Source organism: Stigmatopora argus, chromosome 18 (genome assembly GCF_051989625.1).
Source record: "Stigmatopora argus isolate UIUO_Sarg chromosome 18, RoL_Sarg_1.0, whole genome shotgun sequence".
Lineage (NCBI taxonomy): Eukaryota > Metazoa > Chordata > Actinopteri > Syngnathiformes > Syngnathidae > Stigmatopora > Stigmatopora argus.
Window position 1 is genome coordinate 5,997,817 of NC_135404.1, and position 13,477 is coordinate 6,011,293.

Below are 13,477 nucleotides of genomic sequence, written 5' to 3' on the forward strand. Positions count from 1 at the left end.
AAATTTCTTGATTAAAGCTTTGTCTAAATATTGTGACCTTCCTTTCTCCACCAGTCCCAGTCCAAAGGATCCATTACGTTAAAAATCATCCCGGCCGTCGTAGAAGATGGCAAGATGAAGGAAAGCAGGGTGAGGACGATACATGGCCATTTGCCACTGCTAAATCATATCATGGTTTAATAGGACATTCTGGCAGGTTTACATCCGCGCCCTGTTCGACTACATCCCTTTGGAGGACCGGGCGGCGCCTTGCCAGGAGGCGGGCCTTCCTTTCAAGCGAGGTGATATCCTTCAGGTGGTCAGCCAGGAAGACGCCACATGGTGGCAGGCCAAGAAAGTGGGAGACTCCAACATGAGAGCTGCCCTCATCCCTTCTGCACATTTCCAGGAAAGGTAGGCGACCATTGATGGTGCTAGACATCCAATCCATTTGAAATGCAGTGATAAAATTCCCTATGTAATGTCTAGTATTGGCCGTTCAATTGAGTTAACCATTCGGTCCCTGTCAATGCTAGCAAATAATTGAATGTCTCATTTCTCTGGGATTTAGACGCCTGCGCTACCGACTGAAGACGAGCTCCTTGCCTCTCTGCACTTCCCCGAACGTGATCAAATGTAAGTAATCGCTATTCGCCCGCGTCTGGTACGATCCTCGAAGCCACTCGGATGAGATGGATACTCGCGCGGGGCAGTTTAAATGTAATCCTGACTGCGAGATGCATAAAAAGAGATTACAACGCTTTAATCTATGTTGTGCGCTCATTTAATCCAATTTGAAATATACATTCCCAGGAAAAGCAACCAATATGAACACTTAAATATATATGTATATTACCCTAGACTTATTAAATTTATTCATAATTACTTGTTATATATTTTTTCAGTGAAGTCTTTTGAGTTTAGGCCAAATTAATGTGATCTTAAAGTAGGTATTGTTTTTTAGCGAATATAATTTTTGCATGGGGAAAAAAAAATCATAAAGACGACGTGCTTGTCATTTTGTGTCGCTCTTTGCAGTGAATATGTGTGTCCTTCCTTGCAATGCTCCCCTAACCCTCAGACCAGCCGGCTCCCGCAGGTAACCCACACACCCACAGTACCATGTTTCCATGCCATTGACAGCGATAAACGTCCAATCCACTTGGACCGAGATGTCCCCTTTTGAATGGACTGTACATCTATCGCCGTCAATGGGAGCGAAATAATTCCCGCCTTCCTTTCCTCTCGTCTTTTCCTCGCAGACGACGTGGACGCGCAAGACAAAGGTGAGACAAGGTATTTGACCAAGCTTTTTATTAATGCTCACGTATGTCCAACTTTTGACCGCAGCCGGCCCGCGCCGAAGTTTTCGCCTGCAGAGGGAGCGGCAGAGTTCTCCGGGAGATGATTTTAACGACTTCCACGTCTATGAAGAAGTGGTGCTTTACGTGCCTCGACCCGGGGACAGGCCCAGACTGGTGGTGCTGCTTGGTGGGTGACATCATTTCAAGAATGGAGCCGTGCTCAAGAGGTGACTGACTTTGTGTGCTGTTTTCAGGCTCGCTGGGGAGTCGCACGGCGGAGTTGAAACAGAAAATGATTGCAGACATGCCCAAAATCTACGGATTGGCAGTCCCGCGTCAGTAAACTACACACGCAACTAAATTCATTTTCTTTTTGTGTACACACAGGTACATGTGTGTACATGTGTGTACACACAGGTACATGTGTGTACATGTGTGTACACACAGGTACATGTGTGTACATGTGTGTACACACAGGTACATGTGTGTACATGTGTGTACACACATGTACATGTGTGTACACACATGTACATGTGTGTACATGTGTGTACACACATGTACATGTGTGTACATGTGTGTACACATGTACATGTGTGTACATGTGTGTACACACATGTACATGTGTGTACATGTGTGTACATGTGTGTACACGCGTGTACATGTGTGTACATGTGTGTACACGTGTGTACATGTGTGTACATGTGTGTACACACGTGTACATGTGTGTACATGTGTGTGTACATGTGTGTACACACGTGTAAATGTGTGTACATGTGTGTACACACGTGTACATGTGTGTACATGTGTGTACACACGTGTGTACATGTGTGTACACACATGTGTGTACATGTGTGTACACACGTGTGTACATGTGTGTACACACGTGTGTACATGTGTGTACACACGTGTGTACATGTGTGTACACACGTGTGTACATGTGTGTACACACACGTGTGTACATGTGTGTACACACATGTGTGTACATGTGTGTACACACATGTGTGTACATGTGTGTACACACATGTGTGTACATGTGTGTACACACATGTGTGTACATGTGTGTACACACATGTGTGTACATGTGTGTACACACATGTGTGTACATGTGTGTACACACGTGTGTACACACGTGTGTACATGTGTGTACACACGTGTGTACATGTGTGTACATGTGTGTACATGTGTGTACATGTGTGTACATGTGTGTACATGTGTGTACATGTGTGTACATGTGTGTACATGTGTGTACATGTGTGTACACACATGTGTGTACATGTGTGTACACACATGTGTGTACATGTGTGTACATGTGTGTACATGTGTGTACACACGTGTGTACATGTGTGTACACACGTGTGTACACACGTGTGTACACACGTGTGTGTACACGTGTGTGTACACGTGTGTGTACACGTGTGTACACACGTGTGTACACACGTGTGTACACACGTGTGTACACACGTGTGTGTACACGTGTGTGTACACACGTGTGTGTACACGTGTGTGTGTACACGTGTGTGTACACGTGTGTGTACACGTGTGTGTACACGTGTGTGTACACGTGTGTGTACACGTGTGTGTACACGTGTGTGTACACGTGTGTGTACACGTGTGTGTACACGTGTGTACACATGTACATGTGTGTACACGTGTGTACACATGTACATGTGTGTACACATGTACGTACACATGTACATGTGTGTACACATGTACGTACACATGTACACACATGTACACGTGTACACACATGTACACGTGTACACACATGTACACACATGTACACGTGTACACACATGTACACACATGTACACACATGTACACGTGTACACACATGTACACACATGTACACGTGTACACACATGTACACACATGTACACGTGTACACACATGTACACACATGTACACGTGTACACACATGTACACACATGTACACGTGTACACACATGTACACGTGTACACGTGTACACATGTACACACATGTACACACATGTACACACATGTACACACATGTACACACATGTACACACATGTACACACATGTACACACATGTACACACATGTACACACATGTACACACATGTACACACATGTACACACATGTACACACATGTACACACATGTACACACATGTACACACATGTACACACATGTACACACATGTACATGTGTACACACATGTACACACATGTACACACATGTACACACATGTACACACACATGTGTACACACATGTACACACACATGTGTACACACATGTACACACACATGTGTACACACATGTACACACACATGTGTACACACATGTACACACACATGTACATGTGTACACACATGTACACACACATGTACACACACGTACATGTGTACACACATGTACACACATGTACATGTGTACACACATGTACATGTGTACACACATGTACACACATGTACACACATGTACATGTGTACACACATGTACATGTGTACACACATGTACATGTGTACACACATGTACACACATGTACATGTGTACACACATGTACACACATGTACATGTGTACACACATGTACACACATGTACATGTGTACACACATGTACACACATGTACATGTGTACACACATGTACACACATGTACATGTGTACACACATGTACATGTGTACACACATGTACATGTGTACACACATGTACACACATGTACACACATGTACACACATGTACATGTGTACACACATGTACACACATGTACATGTGTACACACATGTACATGTGTACACACATGTACATGTGTACACACATGTACACACATGTACATGTGTACACACATGTACACACATGTACATGTGTACACACATGTACACACATGTACATGTGTACACACATGTACACACATGTACATGTGTACACACATGTACACACATGTACATGTGTACACACATGTACACACATGTACATGTGTACACACATGTACACACATGTACATGTGTACACACATGTACACACATGTACATGTGTACACACATGTACATGTGTACACACATGTACATGTGTACACACATGTACATGTGTACACACATGTACATGTGTACACACATGTACACACATACACATGTGTACACACATGTACACACATACACACGTGTACACACATGTACACACATACACACGTGTACACACATGTACACACATACACACATGTACACACATACACACGTGTACACACATACACATGTGTACACACATGTACACACATACACACGTGTACACACATACACACACATACACACGTGTACACACATACACACGTGTACACACATACACATGTGTACACACATGTACACACATACACATGTGTACACACATACATATATAGATATATATATATATATCCATATATATATACATACATATATATACATACACACATATATACATATATATATATCTGTGTGTGTAAATATGTATGTACACACAAATTAGAGATAATCATGAAATTATTTATTAAGGTCTTAAAATGGTTAAAAATTATATACAAAATTTACCCTTGTTGAAATGCACACACACACCCACCCACCACACGCCCACCCACACCACACATACACTAACGTTCACTTTGTGATGTCCTGATCAGATACAAGCCGACCAAGAAAGAGCTACGAGCGTGAGGGTGTGGAGTACCACTTCATCACCAAAACTCATTTTCAGGCCGACATCCACAACGGCAAGTGAGTACGCCTCGCCGATGTCTCCTCGCCTCGGCCACGTCGTTCCAATGTCCGTCTCTCTCTTCCGCCGCAGGTTCATCGAACACGGAGAATATAAAGACAATTTGTATGGCACCAGCCTGCTGTCCATTCACAGAACTCTGCTTCAGAACAAGATTTGCCTCGTGGACGTGCAACCGGAGGTTCGTGCGCCCGAAACGTTCGCCACTTTTTACCTGATCAATTTTGGTTTGGTCTGGTATTGACGCCCAGGCGCTGAAGGTCCTCCGTACCGCGGCCTTCAAACCTTTCGTCGTCTTCGTGAGACCTTCCCTCCTGGAGGCCGAGATGAAACCTTTCGGCTCGTGTTCGTCGCTCCTCGGCGCCGGCGTCACCGTAAGTCGTCGGCTTCCGTGACGGACGAGGGTGAGGGTCTTTGCTCTAAATCGTTTTTGCCGACAGGAACACGACCTTCAAGACATGAGGCAATCCGCCGAGGAGCTGGAGCGGCGTTATGGCCATCTGTTGGACCACATTCTGGTGAAGGAAGCAACGTCAGGCGCCGTCGCCCAACTCCACGCTGTCCTGGAACGTTTGCGACTGGAACCTCAATGGCTCCCCGCGTCCTGGATTGAGACCTGAAACCACTCGGGATGTGCTCTGCTCTGCTGTTGGCAAACTCTTGTCATCCATTGGTGCCAAAAGCTACTTTTTAAGACTGTCAGAAACATGCACAATCTTTCCTCAAACAAAGTGCTTTTGTGTTTGAGCACTCCATTTATTTTTAGGACAAAGGGAACAATTAGAAAGCAGTAAATATACACGTGAGCACAAAACGCCAAGTTACTTCCACAGCTTCTTGATGGACATATTCTTCTCGCTATCCTTCTGCATAACCTGTCGGACAAACTAAGTGTTAGCTACCGATGAGTTAACACGGGTCACTAATTCAAATCCACTTGGACCAGGAGGGCAGCTAGGGGTCGAATGACCGCTGCCAGCCTTTCCCAGTCCAAATGGATTAGACATCTAGTGCTGCCAAAGAGTTAAATGTTAAACTGCTAAATCTAGCATGATTGAATCAAATTACAACTCAGCTATTGAGTTAATCATTTAATTAGCTATTTATATTCAATTAGTAGATTTGTTTTAAATTGCCCCTTAGCTAATACTACAAGTAAATGACTTATGCTGTAACAAAGACAAGAAAAAAAGCTGACTTTGCAGCAATGGGAGTTGAGCGTACTCCCATTGATGCACATGAATTTAAAACATTTACTTTGGTAATAATTTGCAGCATAGTCGAATACAAAATAAATGCTCTAATGGCTCGGTCAAACACTGCTTTTTAATTTTGGTGCCTGACAATAAATCAATGAACAATGACAATTAAAATGTGTTTTTTGGGTTGTTTATATTTGCTATCAATCCTGAAAGTCATCAAGTCTACATACTACTATCGTACATTAGCTTAGCTCACATATTAATCACTTGTGCCAAAAAAGGACACGTTGGCTAACCTAGTTTTACCAGTTTTCCGCCCTCTTCTTCCAAAGCTAGCATCTTTCTAGGTGTCCTGTTTACTATTAAATGTTAAACATGCACATTTATCCACTATTCAAAGTACGGGGCCATACATTAAAAATAAGACTACTAAATGAGCACATTTCAACCACTTCCCAGAATGAAAAGTCTTATTTCTTAGCACTCGCCGATTCACCAAATGAAAAGTGCTACTCAGATTGCCATTTACCATATCTACGCAGCTGACTAGCACGTCTATAACAAAACAAATACCAAAAAAAAACCTTTTGATAGCCATAGGGTGATTTTTTTCCTGAAAAATAATACAAAAATAGACTAACCTTGGCAACGGCCATTTCAAAATCCTCCTGGTTGACGTGAACTCTCCGTTCCCTCAGGGCGTACATGCCCGCCTCTGTGCATACGCCCTAAAATGGACCCAAAAAAAATGGTTTGCTGCCACGTCGGCCAACGTAAACGGCGGTGGACGCTCACCTTGACTTCAGCACCCGATGCACCGGGCATGAGCTCGGCGATCTTCCTCAAGTTAATGCCTCGCGTTAGGTTCATCTTGCGAGAGTGGATCTTCAGGATGTCCAGGCGAGCCTGAGGGGCGGGTGGGCGACAGAACGTGTTCATCGCGGCGGAGTCGATGGCTCGACGGCGAGCTGACATACCTCTTCGTTGGGAGGCGGGAACTCGATCTTACGGTCGATCCTGCCTGGCCGAAGAAGCGCCGAGTCCAGGATGTCGATGCGGTTGGTGGCCATGATGACCTGGCGGGCCGTCAAAATGCGCACGTGTCACTATCGGTGTTTTGGACTTAAACTCGGTAGACGGCGATAGACATCCAATACATTTTGAACAAATCGATGTTCGATGGCTGCCGGTCTCACGTTGAAATGAGTTCGATAGACTATGAGTGAATACAGTGGTACCTCTACTTACAAAATTGCTTCCAGAAGTTTTTTTTCATAATTAGAGCAGAATTTGCCATTGAATTAGCATAATTCGTCCCACAATCTTTAATACTACCCACTATAAATACAAAATTTCATATGAAATATGTATGCAGAAAAAGATTAATGTGGAACGGGTGTTGCTAAAAGGATAATACCTAAACTGACCATGGCTTGAATGATGGCTGCAGAAAGTGAGACTATGGCAAGCGTTGCAGCATTTGCTTATTAAAAATATCTATGTTATAAACCCTATCTTTGGTAATAAGTTATTATACCTTGGAAGACAAACGTAAAAATAGAAGTGTTTTGTAACCTGAAACATTTGTATCCTGAAGCATTCGTAAGTAGAGGTACTGCCGTACTTGTAAAAGACAAATAGAAAAAAAGTTGGGACACCCCATGCTGAAAAAGAATAGCAGACCACACCTTGATGTTCTTGGTGGCCTCGAACCCATCCAGCTGGTTGAGGAGCTCCAACATGGTCCTCTGCACCTCGCTATCGCCACCCGAGCCGCCCTCCAGGCGCGACGAGCCGATGGAGTCGATCTCGTCCATGAAGATGATGGAGGGTGCGTGCTCGCGCGCCATCACGAACAGCTCGCGCACCATCCTCGCACCTTGCCGGGGGGGGGAAAAAAGCGCTAGGGTCATCTCGCTGGTGCGGAAGATTATTTTTTTTTTTTTCCTTTCTCTCTTTTGGGATTCTTACCCTCTCCAATGAACTTCTGGACCAGCTCAGAACCGGACACCCGGATGAAGGTGCAGTCGGTGTGGTGGGCTACGGCTCGGGCCAGCAGGGTCTTCCCCGTGCCGGGGGGGCCGTACAGCAAAACGCCCTGAAAAATAGACAGAGAGAAAAGGTCACTTCACCATCATCCCTTTCTACTTTGATGCATTCCCCGTTTTGTAGATTCAGTGCAAGGAAGGGTTTAAAAAAATGTTCATGAAAAAAGTTGAGCTGTCATTTTCTAGACGTTTCGGATTTGTAAATCCTACTTTGCAGTTTTTCACATTTTGTGGGGGGCATTAACCGCAAAAAAATGAGGGATCCCTGCATTAGGAGAAATTACGATCTATTTTCGATGAGTTGAATAAATGTTCACTTTCACCTCCAATAAATGATAGAAAAATGTAGACTTTCAAAATGTATAAGATGAATGCATTGATTGCCATTGACAGTGACACGTCCAATCCATTTGAACTCATTTGGATTGACAGCAGAAGTAGGATTGGATGTCTATCGGCAGTGAAATAGTTAAGAAAGGGTTCCTTGTTGAAATGGACTACAAGCGCCTCTCTCACCTTTGGCTGAGCGATGCCGAGGGCTTCGAAAAGTTCCGGGTGCTTGACAGGCAGCTCGATGACCTCCTTGATTTCCTTGATCTGCTTGTCCAGGCCGCCGATCATCTCGTAGGTGGAGTCGGGGACCTTCTCCACCATCATCAGGGAGACCAGGGGGTCCACCTTGTTGGGGAGGATCTTGTGGAGTGTGTAGCTGTCGTTGCGGAGAGCCACGCGGCAGTTGGCGGTCACCTAGAGGTTGCCACCGAAAAATATATACATATGTTGATATATATTTATATAGATATTTTTTTCTTTTAAAGGCGTAAAACTTACATCATTGATGTCAATGTTTTTATCCACATCCACAACAAATTTTCCTTCTGGGTGAACCTAAAGAGGATGGAAAAATAAGTCTTTTTGGAAGAGGTTTAGGGCCTTTAAAGTCACCATTTTGCCCACTGTTGTTTTTTCTTCAGAAAATCTAATATGAATTCTATGAATAAAGTCAGAATTTTAGCTGGCAAAGGATGGAAAAGTTAGAATTCAGAGGGAAAAAAGTCAGCAGCTTCTTCTTCAGTGGCCCCCCATTTCACAATTCTACTGACTAAGGTTGGGATTCTGAAAATGAAGTTATCAGTCGAAATTTTGAGAAAAAAATTCTAACTAAGGTCAGAATTAGAGCCGGGCGATAAAACGATAAGGATAATTATCCTGAAATATTTTTTTGTCAACAACAATAATAAATAAAAAAATCTGATCATTTTAAACTGCAATTGCACCACCTGACCACAACAGAGAACGGGGGCACTGTTGTGACATGAATGCTAGTTCCAGACCAACACTCAGGAGAAGAAGAGGATAATAAAGAAATGTTTTTAGCTTGGTTGGGGATAAAGGCTAACACACAGTGTATTTAGTACAAAATGTAGAGGGCGTACCTTGACTAGAACTTTCTTTTTGTCCATGACCCGAACCACTTCTCCTACGTACGAGCCTTGCTCCTGAAGCAACTGCAGCTCCTCACGGAGGAGACGCACTAATCGGCAAATATTGGAAATCAATAAACCTAATATAGAAATACAGAATAGGTCAATCCAGCCGTACCTTTAGCATTGAGCTCGTTCCTTTGCGCTTGCAGTCGTCGGAGATTCTGGCTTTTCTCGTTCACCGTCAACTGAAGGGGAAAAAAAATGTAGCTTTGAGTTCATTGGATTTCCTCAAGATGTCCTTAGCCGATACCGATAAACCACTTGATTTGTATTCAAATATAAAAAAAGCTTTATATTACACAAGGATCTGTGAGTATCAGTCATTTTTAAAGAGATGTAGCCCCACTGGCAAAGTGATTTGATTTACGGCAGCCAAAAAGCACCATTGTACTAAAAGACACGGGACTACTGGGTGAGATCCGATCTTGTGATACTCCAAAAACAGTCGTATGGGGCACGGATGCCGATACAGAATATCCGATTGGGGCATCACTACTCAAAACGTAATTTATGACTGGTTAGTTTACTGTTAATTGAAAAATAAAGTGAGCAATCATAAATGCAGCAAATCATTTTTTAAATGTATTACATCATGGCATACAGTGGTACCTTGTGATACAACATGCTTGTGATACAACATGCTTGTGTTACGACGAAAATTTCGATTGAATAATTCGCTCACGATACAATTAAAATTTCGAGATGCGACAAAGCCAGGTGGCCATGACATGTGGCTGTTTATCATTGTAGCGCACAGTCTTTTTTTGCCGCATCTCTTTCGTGTATAACTACAGTGGTACCTCGACATACGAGCTTAATCCGTTCCGGGACTGAGCTCGTATGACAAGATTCTCGTAACTCGAGGTAAAGTTTCCCATTGAAATTAATGGGAAACAAATTAATTCGTTCCAACTCTGAAAAAAACACCAAAAACAGGATATTGGATTGAAAAAAATGTTTTATTTCTTATAATTCGCCATAAGTAATAAATAACGAGTGGTTTAATAGAAATAAAGTGTTTAATCTAACTAAAATTGGGCGGATTTCGCCGAGGGGAGAGAGGCTTCGTTTTTTTTTTCTTCCACACAACGCACTCGTAAACAGAACAAACACTCCACCCTCACGTTCGCTATCGATGGGCTGTTTGCTGTCGTACTATTCCCTTCAAAATATTCCGAAAATGATGCACACAAATGTCCTCACAATCGGAGAACGCACGACCACTTGCCAACGAGCAGCAGTCTTATCAGCGATCGCACCGCTGCTCATGGGAGCTTCGGGGGCGCTGGCTAGCGGCTCATTTTAGCTTGTAGCATCTGTGTTCGCATCCCCTCGAACGGCGACTATGATAGAGTTGCTACCGGGGATGCTGTTGCGAGCCAGTGCCCCCGATGTTCTTATGAGCAGCCAACGAGCAGAGTCTTTTATCAGCGATCGCCCCGCTGCTCATGGGAGCTTCAGGGGCGCTGGCTAGCGGCTCCTTTTAGCTTGTAGCATCTGTGTTCGCATCCCCTCGAACGGCGCCTATGATAGAGTTGCTACCGGGGATCCTGTTGCGAGCACGAGTATACTTCATTACCCAGAAAGCCCTCTTTTCCCCGCGCATGGGCGTTGTGCGTTTCCTGGTCTGAATAGCTCATCCGGTGCTCGTAAATATTGTTATACGTACACGAAAGATATGCAAAAAAAAATGCCATGGCCACCTGGCTTGGTCGCATAACGAAATTTTGACCGCATCACGGGCGAATTATTCGATCGAAATTTCCCCCGTAAGACGAGCATTTTGTATGATGAGCGGTCGTATGACGAGGTACCACTGTACTATATCTACGAGGACTGAACGATTTATTCAGACGAGTTTCGACCAGAAAACCACAACGCGCATGCGCGGGCAAAAAGAGGGCTTTCTGGGTAATGAAGTATACTCGTGCACACAACACCCATAGGCAATGGCACCCTTTCTCAGAATAAAACTTCATTAGCCACAATCAATACGTGGGAAGCTCAGCTATTGCATTTCCTGTTATTCTTTCTAAGGAAAGGAGCTCCCATGATCGCTCATTTAAGCCTATTTCTCGTTGGCAAGTGGTCGTGCGTTATCCTATTGTGAGGACATTTGTGTGCATCATTTTCGGAATATTTTGAAGTCAATACAACAGCAAACAGTCCATCGATAGCGAACGTGAGGGTGGAGGCGTAGCAAACAGCTAACCCGGAAAACGAAGGCAACAAAAGACAAAACTAGAATTCAGTTTTGTGTAAAGTTACATCAAACGTATGTTTGAGTATGTCTGTATATCTTAATCCAAGTTAATTTAAATTCGTTTGTTCGTTTACGTGTGTGTTGTTGCCGTGGATAAAGTCCCCCCGAACAGCCCCCACCTCTGTGTGAGTCATTGTCTCTCCCCTCCGCAAAATGCGTCTAATTTTACATCTGTTAAACACAATCCAATATCCTGTTTTTGGTGTTTTTTCAGAGGATTGGAACAAATTAATTTGTTTTTAGTTCATTTCAATGGGAAACGTTCGCTCGAGTTACGAAAAGCTCGACATACGATCTCAGTCTCAGAACGGATTACGATCGTATGTCGAGGTACCACTGTATTAGGGGGAAATGAAATATATTTACCTGTAATTCTTCAATTTTTGATAAGTAGTACTGGCGCAGACCTGAGCCACCTTTACTGTCTCCCATTTCCATCTGAAAAACAAATGATAACCTATCAATGCCAGTGACGGCAAAATATGTCAAATTAACAGGACTGAAAAGGAAAATGTCTGCTATTGATTCTCATAGAAACAGTGAATTAAAAAAACATAATTTTACATCTTATAACGCATTGGTCTTGGTGAACATTTGGAGGAAAATTACTAGTAGCAGAAAATAGGTCGATTCAGTGAAGATTTCGCATTCAAGAGTTGGAATCCACATCAAATAAGAAAATATTACAGATTAGCGTGCAAAAATGTTGTCATAAAACATTCTGGATGACATTTGAACAGGAGTGAAAGCAAAATGAGTCAGCGAAGAGTAAATTCTTACTTCTCCTGTTCATATTCCGCCAAATGGAACGAACCAATTAATAATAGCGACAAACCGTTCATTACTATTTTAAGTGTTATTCTCGATATTGTAATATAAATGAACGCTTGAGGCAGATATAACGCCAAGAACATCGTCGACTTAGCTTAGCCACAATGATACAGCAAACCGGCAGCACCACAGTTTTAATATGAACCCAGGCTACGACCTTGTTGTTATTCATGTCAATGGATTCAAATATATACATTAAACACGATCAGTGAGGTTTTAAGACATTTCCAGGACGAAAGTCTCGAAAAGTTCTGCAAAAAAAATCACGTACATTGTCGGTGCTGTCGCCCTCCATCTTGGATAATTTGCATCCGTGGGACAGGTGGCGTACTTCCGCCATGTCTTCTTCGTGGTTGTAATGGAGGAGTTGGCTGTAGTGCCGCCTAGCGGGGAGTTTCAAGTCCACAATCTGCTGAAGTATGAATGGAAGGCAGTAGAATACGATGAAACATACAATTTCATAGGTAAACTCGTTCTTTTTTATATATCATATTTTCCTTGCAGGAAAAAAATAATAATGGACCTTTGTTTCATAAACAAGGAGGACTCACCACTCCAGTTTCAACTGAAGCACCCAATTCATCCCTTGGGTGAGTTCTAACACGTTCTATCATGTTATAACAGCTCCTTGTAGCAGTCACAAAACACCAAATAA

At 43.1% G+C, this 13,477-nt stretch overlaps 2 protein-coding genes across 4 annotated transcripts in view; one reads left to right on the forward strand and one right to left on the reverse strand.

Annotated features, from left to right (window-relative positions):
- The window catches only part of LOC144092490 (MAGUK p55 subfamily member 3-like), a 13,712-nt gene extending 7,348 nt beyond the window's left edge, over window positions 1-6,364 (forward strand). For 2 of the 3 annotated variants that reach the window (XM_077625326.1, XM_077625328.1), the window contains 11 exons: window positions 55-129; window positions 197-393; window positions 551-615; window positions 1,061-1,078; window positions 1,242-1,265; window positions 1,330-1,470; window positions 1,538-1,618; window positions 4,897-4,990; window positions 5,064-5,172; window positions 5,243-5,365; window positions 5,432-6,364. In XM_077625326.1, the coding sequence (XP_077481452.1) occupies window positions 55-129; window positions 197-393; window positions 551-615; window positions 1,061-1,078; window positions 1,242-1,265; window positions 1,330-1,470; window positions 1,538-1,618; window positions 4,897-4,990; window positions 5,064-5,172; window positions 5,243-5,365; window positions 5,432-5,611 (1,107 nt within the window). In that variant the 3' untranslated portion in view covers window positions 5,612-6,364. The remainder of the gene's footprint in view (window positions 1-54; window positions 130-196; window positions 394-550; window positions 616-1,060; window positions 1,079-1,241; window positions 1,266-1,329; window positions 1,471-1,537; window positions 1,619-4,896; window positions 4,991-5,063; window positions 5,173-5,242; window positions 5,366-5,431) is intronic. The other variant, XM_077625327.1, reaches the window with a different exon arrangement.
- Window positions 5,709-13,204, reverse strand: psmc5 (proteasome 26S subunit, ATPase 5). The gene is made up of 12 exons (XM_077625329.1): window positions 13,094-13,204; window positions 12,358-12,429; window positions 9,844-9,913; window positions 9,678-9,775; window positions 9,073-9,129; window positions 8,758-8,988; window positions 8,165-8,291; window positions 7,882-8,072; window positions 7,171-7,269; window positions 6,989-7,099; window positions 6,835-6,921; window positions 5,709-5,866 (listed from the first exon to the last, which is right to left on the reverse strand). Exons 1-12 carry the CDS (start codon window positions 13,160-13,162, stop codon window positions 5,813-5,815), a joined length of 1,266 nt encoding a protein of 421 aa, XP_077481455.1. The 5' UTR covers window positions 13,163-13,204; the 3' UTR covers window positions 5,709-5,812.
- Between the last annotated feature and the right edge of the window lie 273 nt (window positions 13,205-13,477).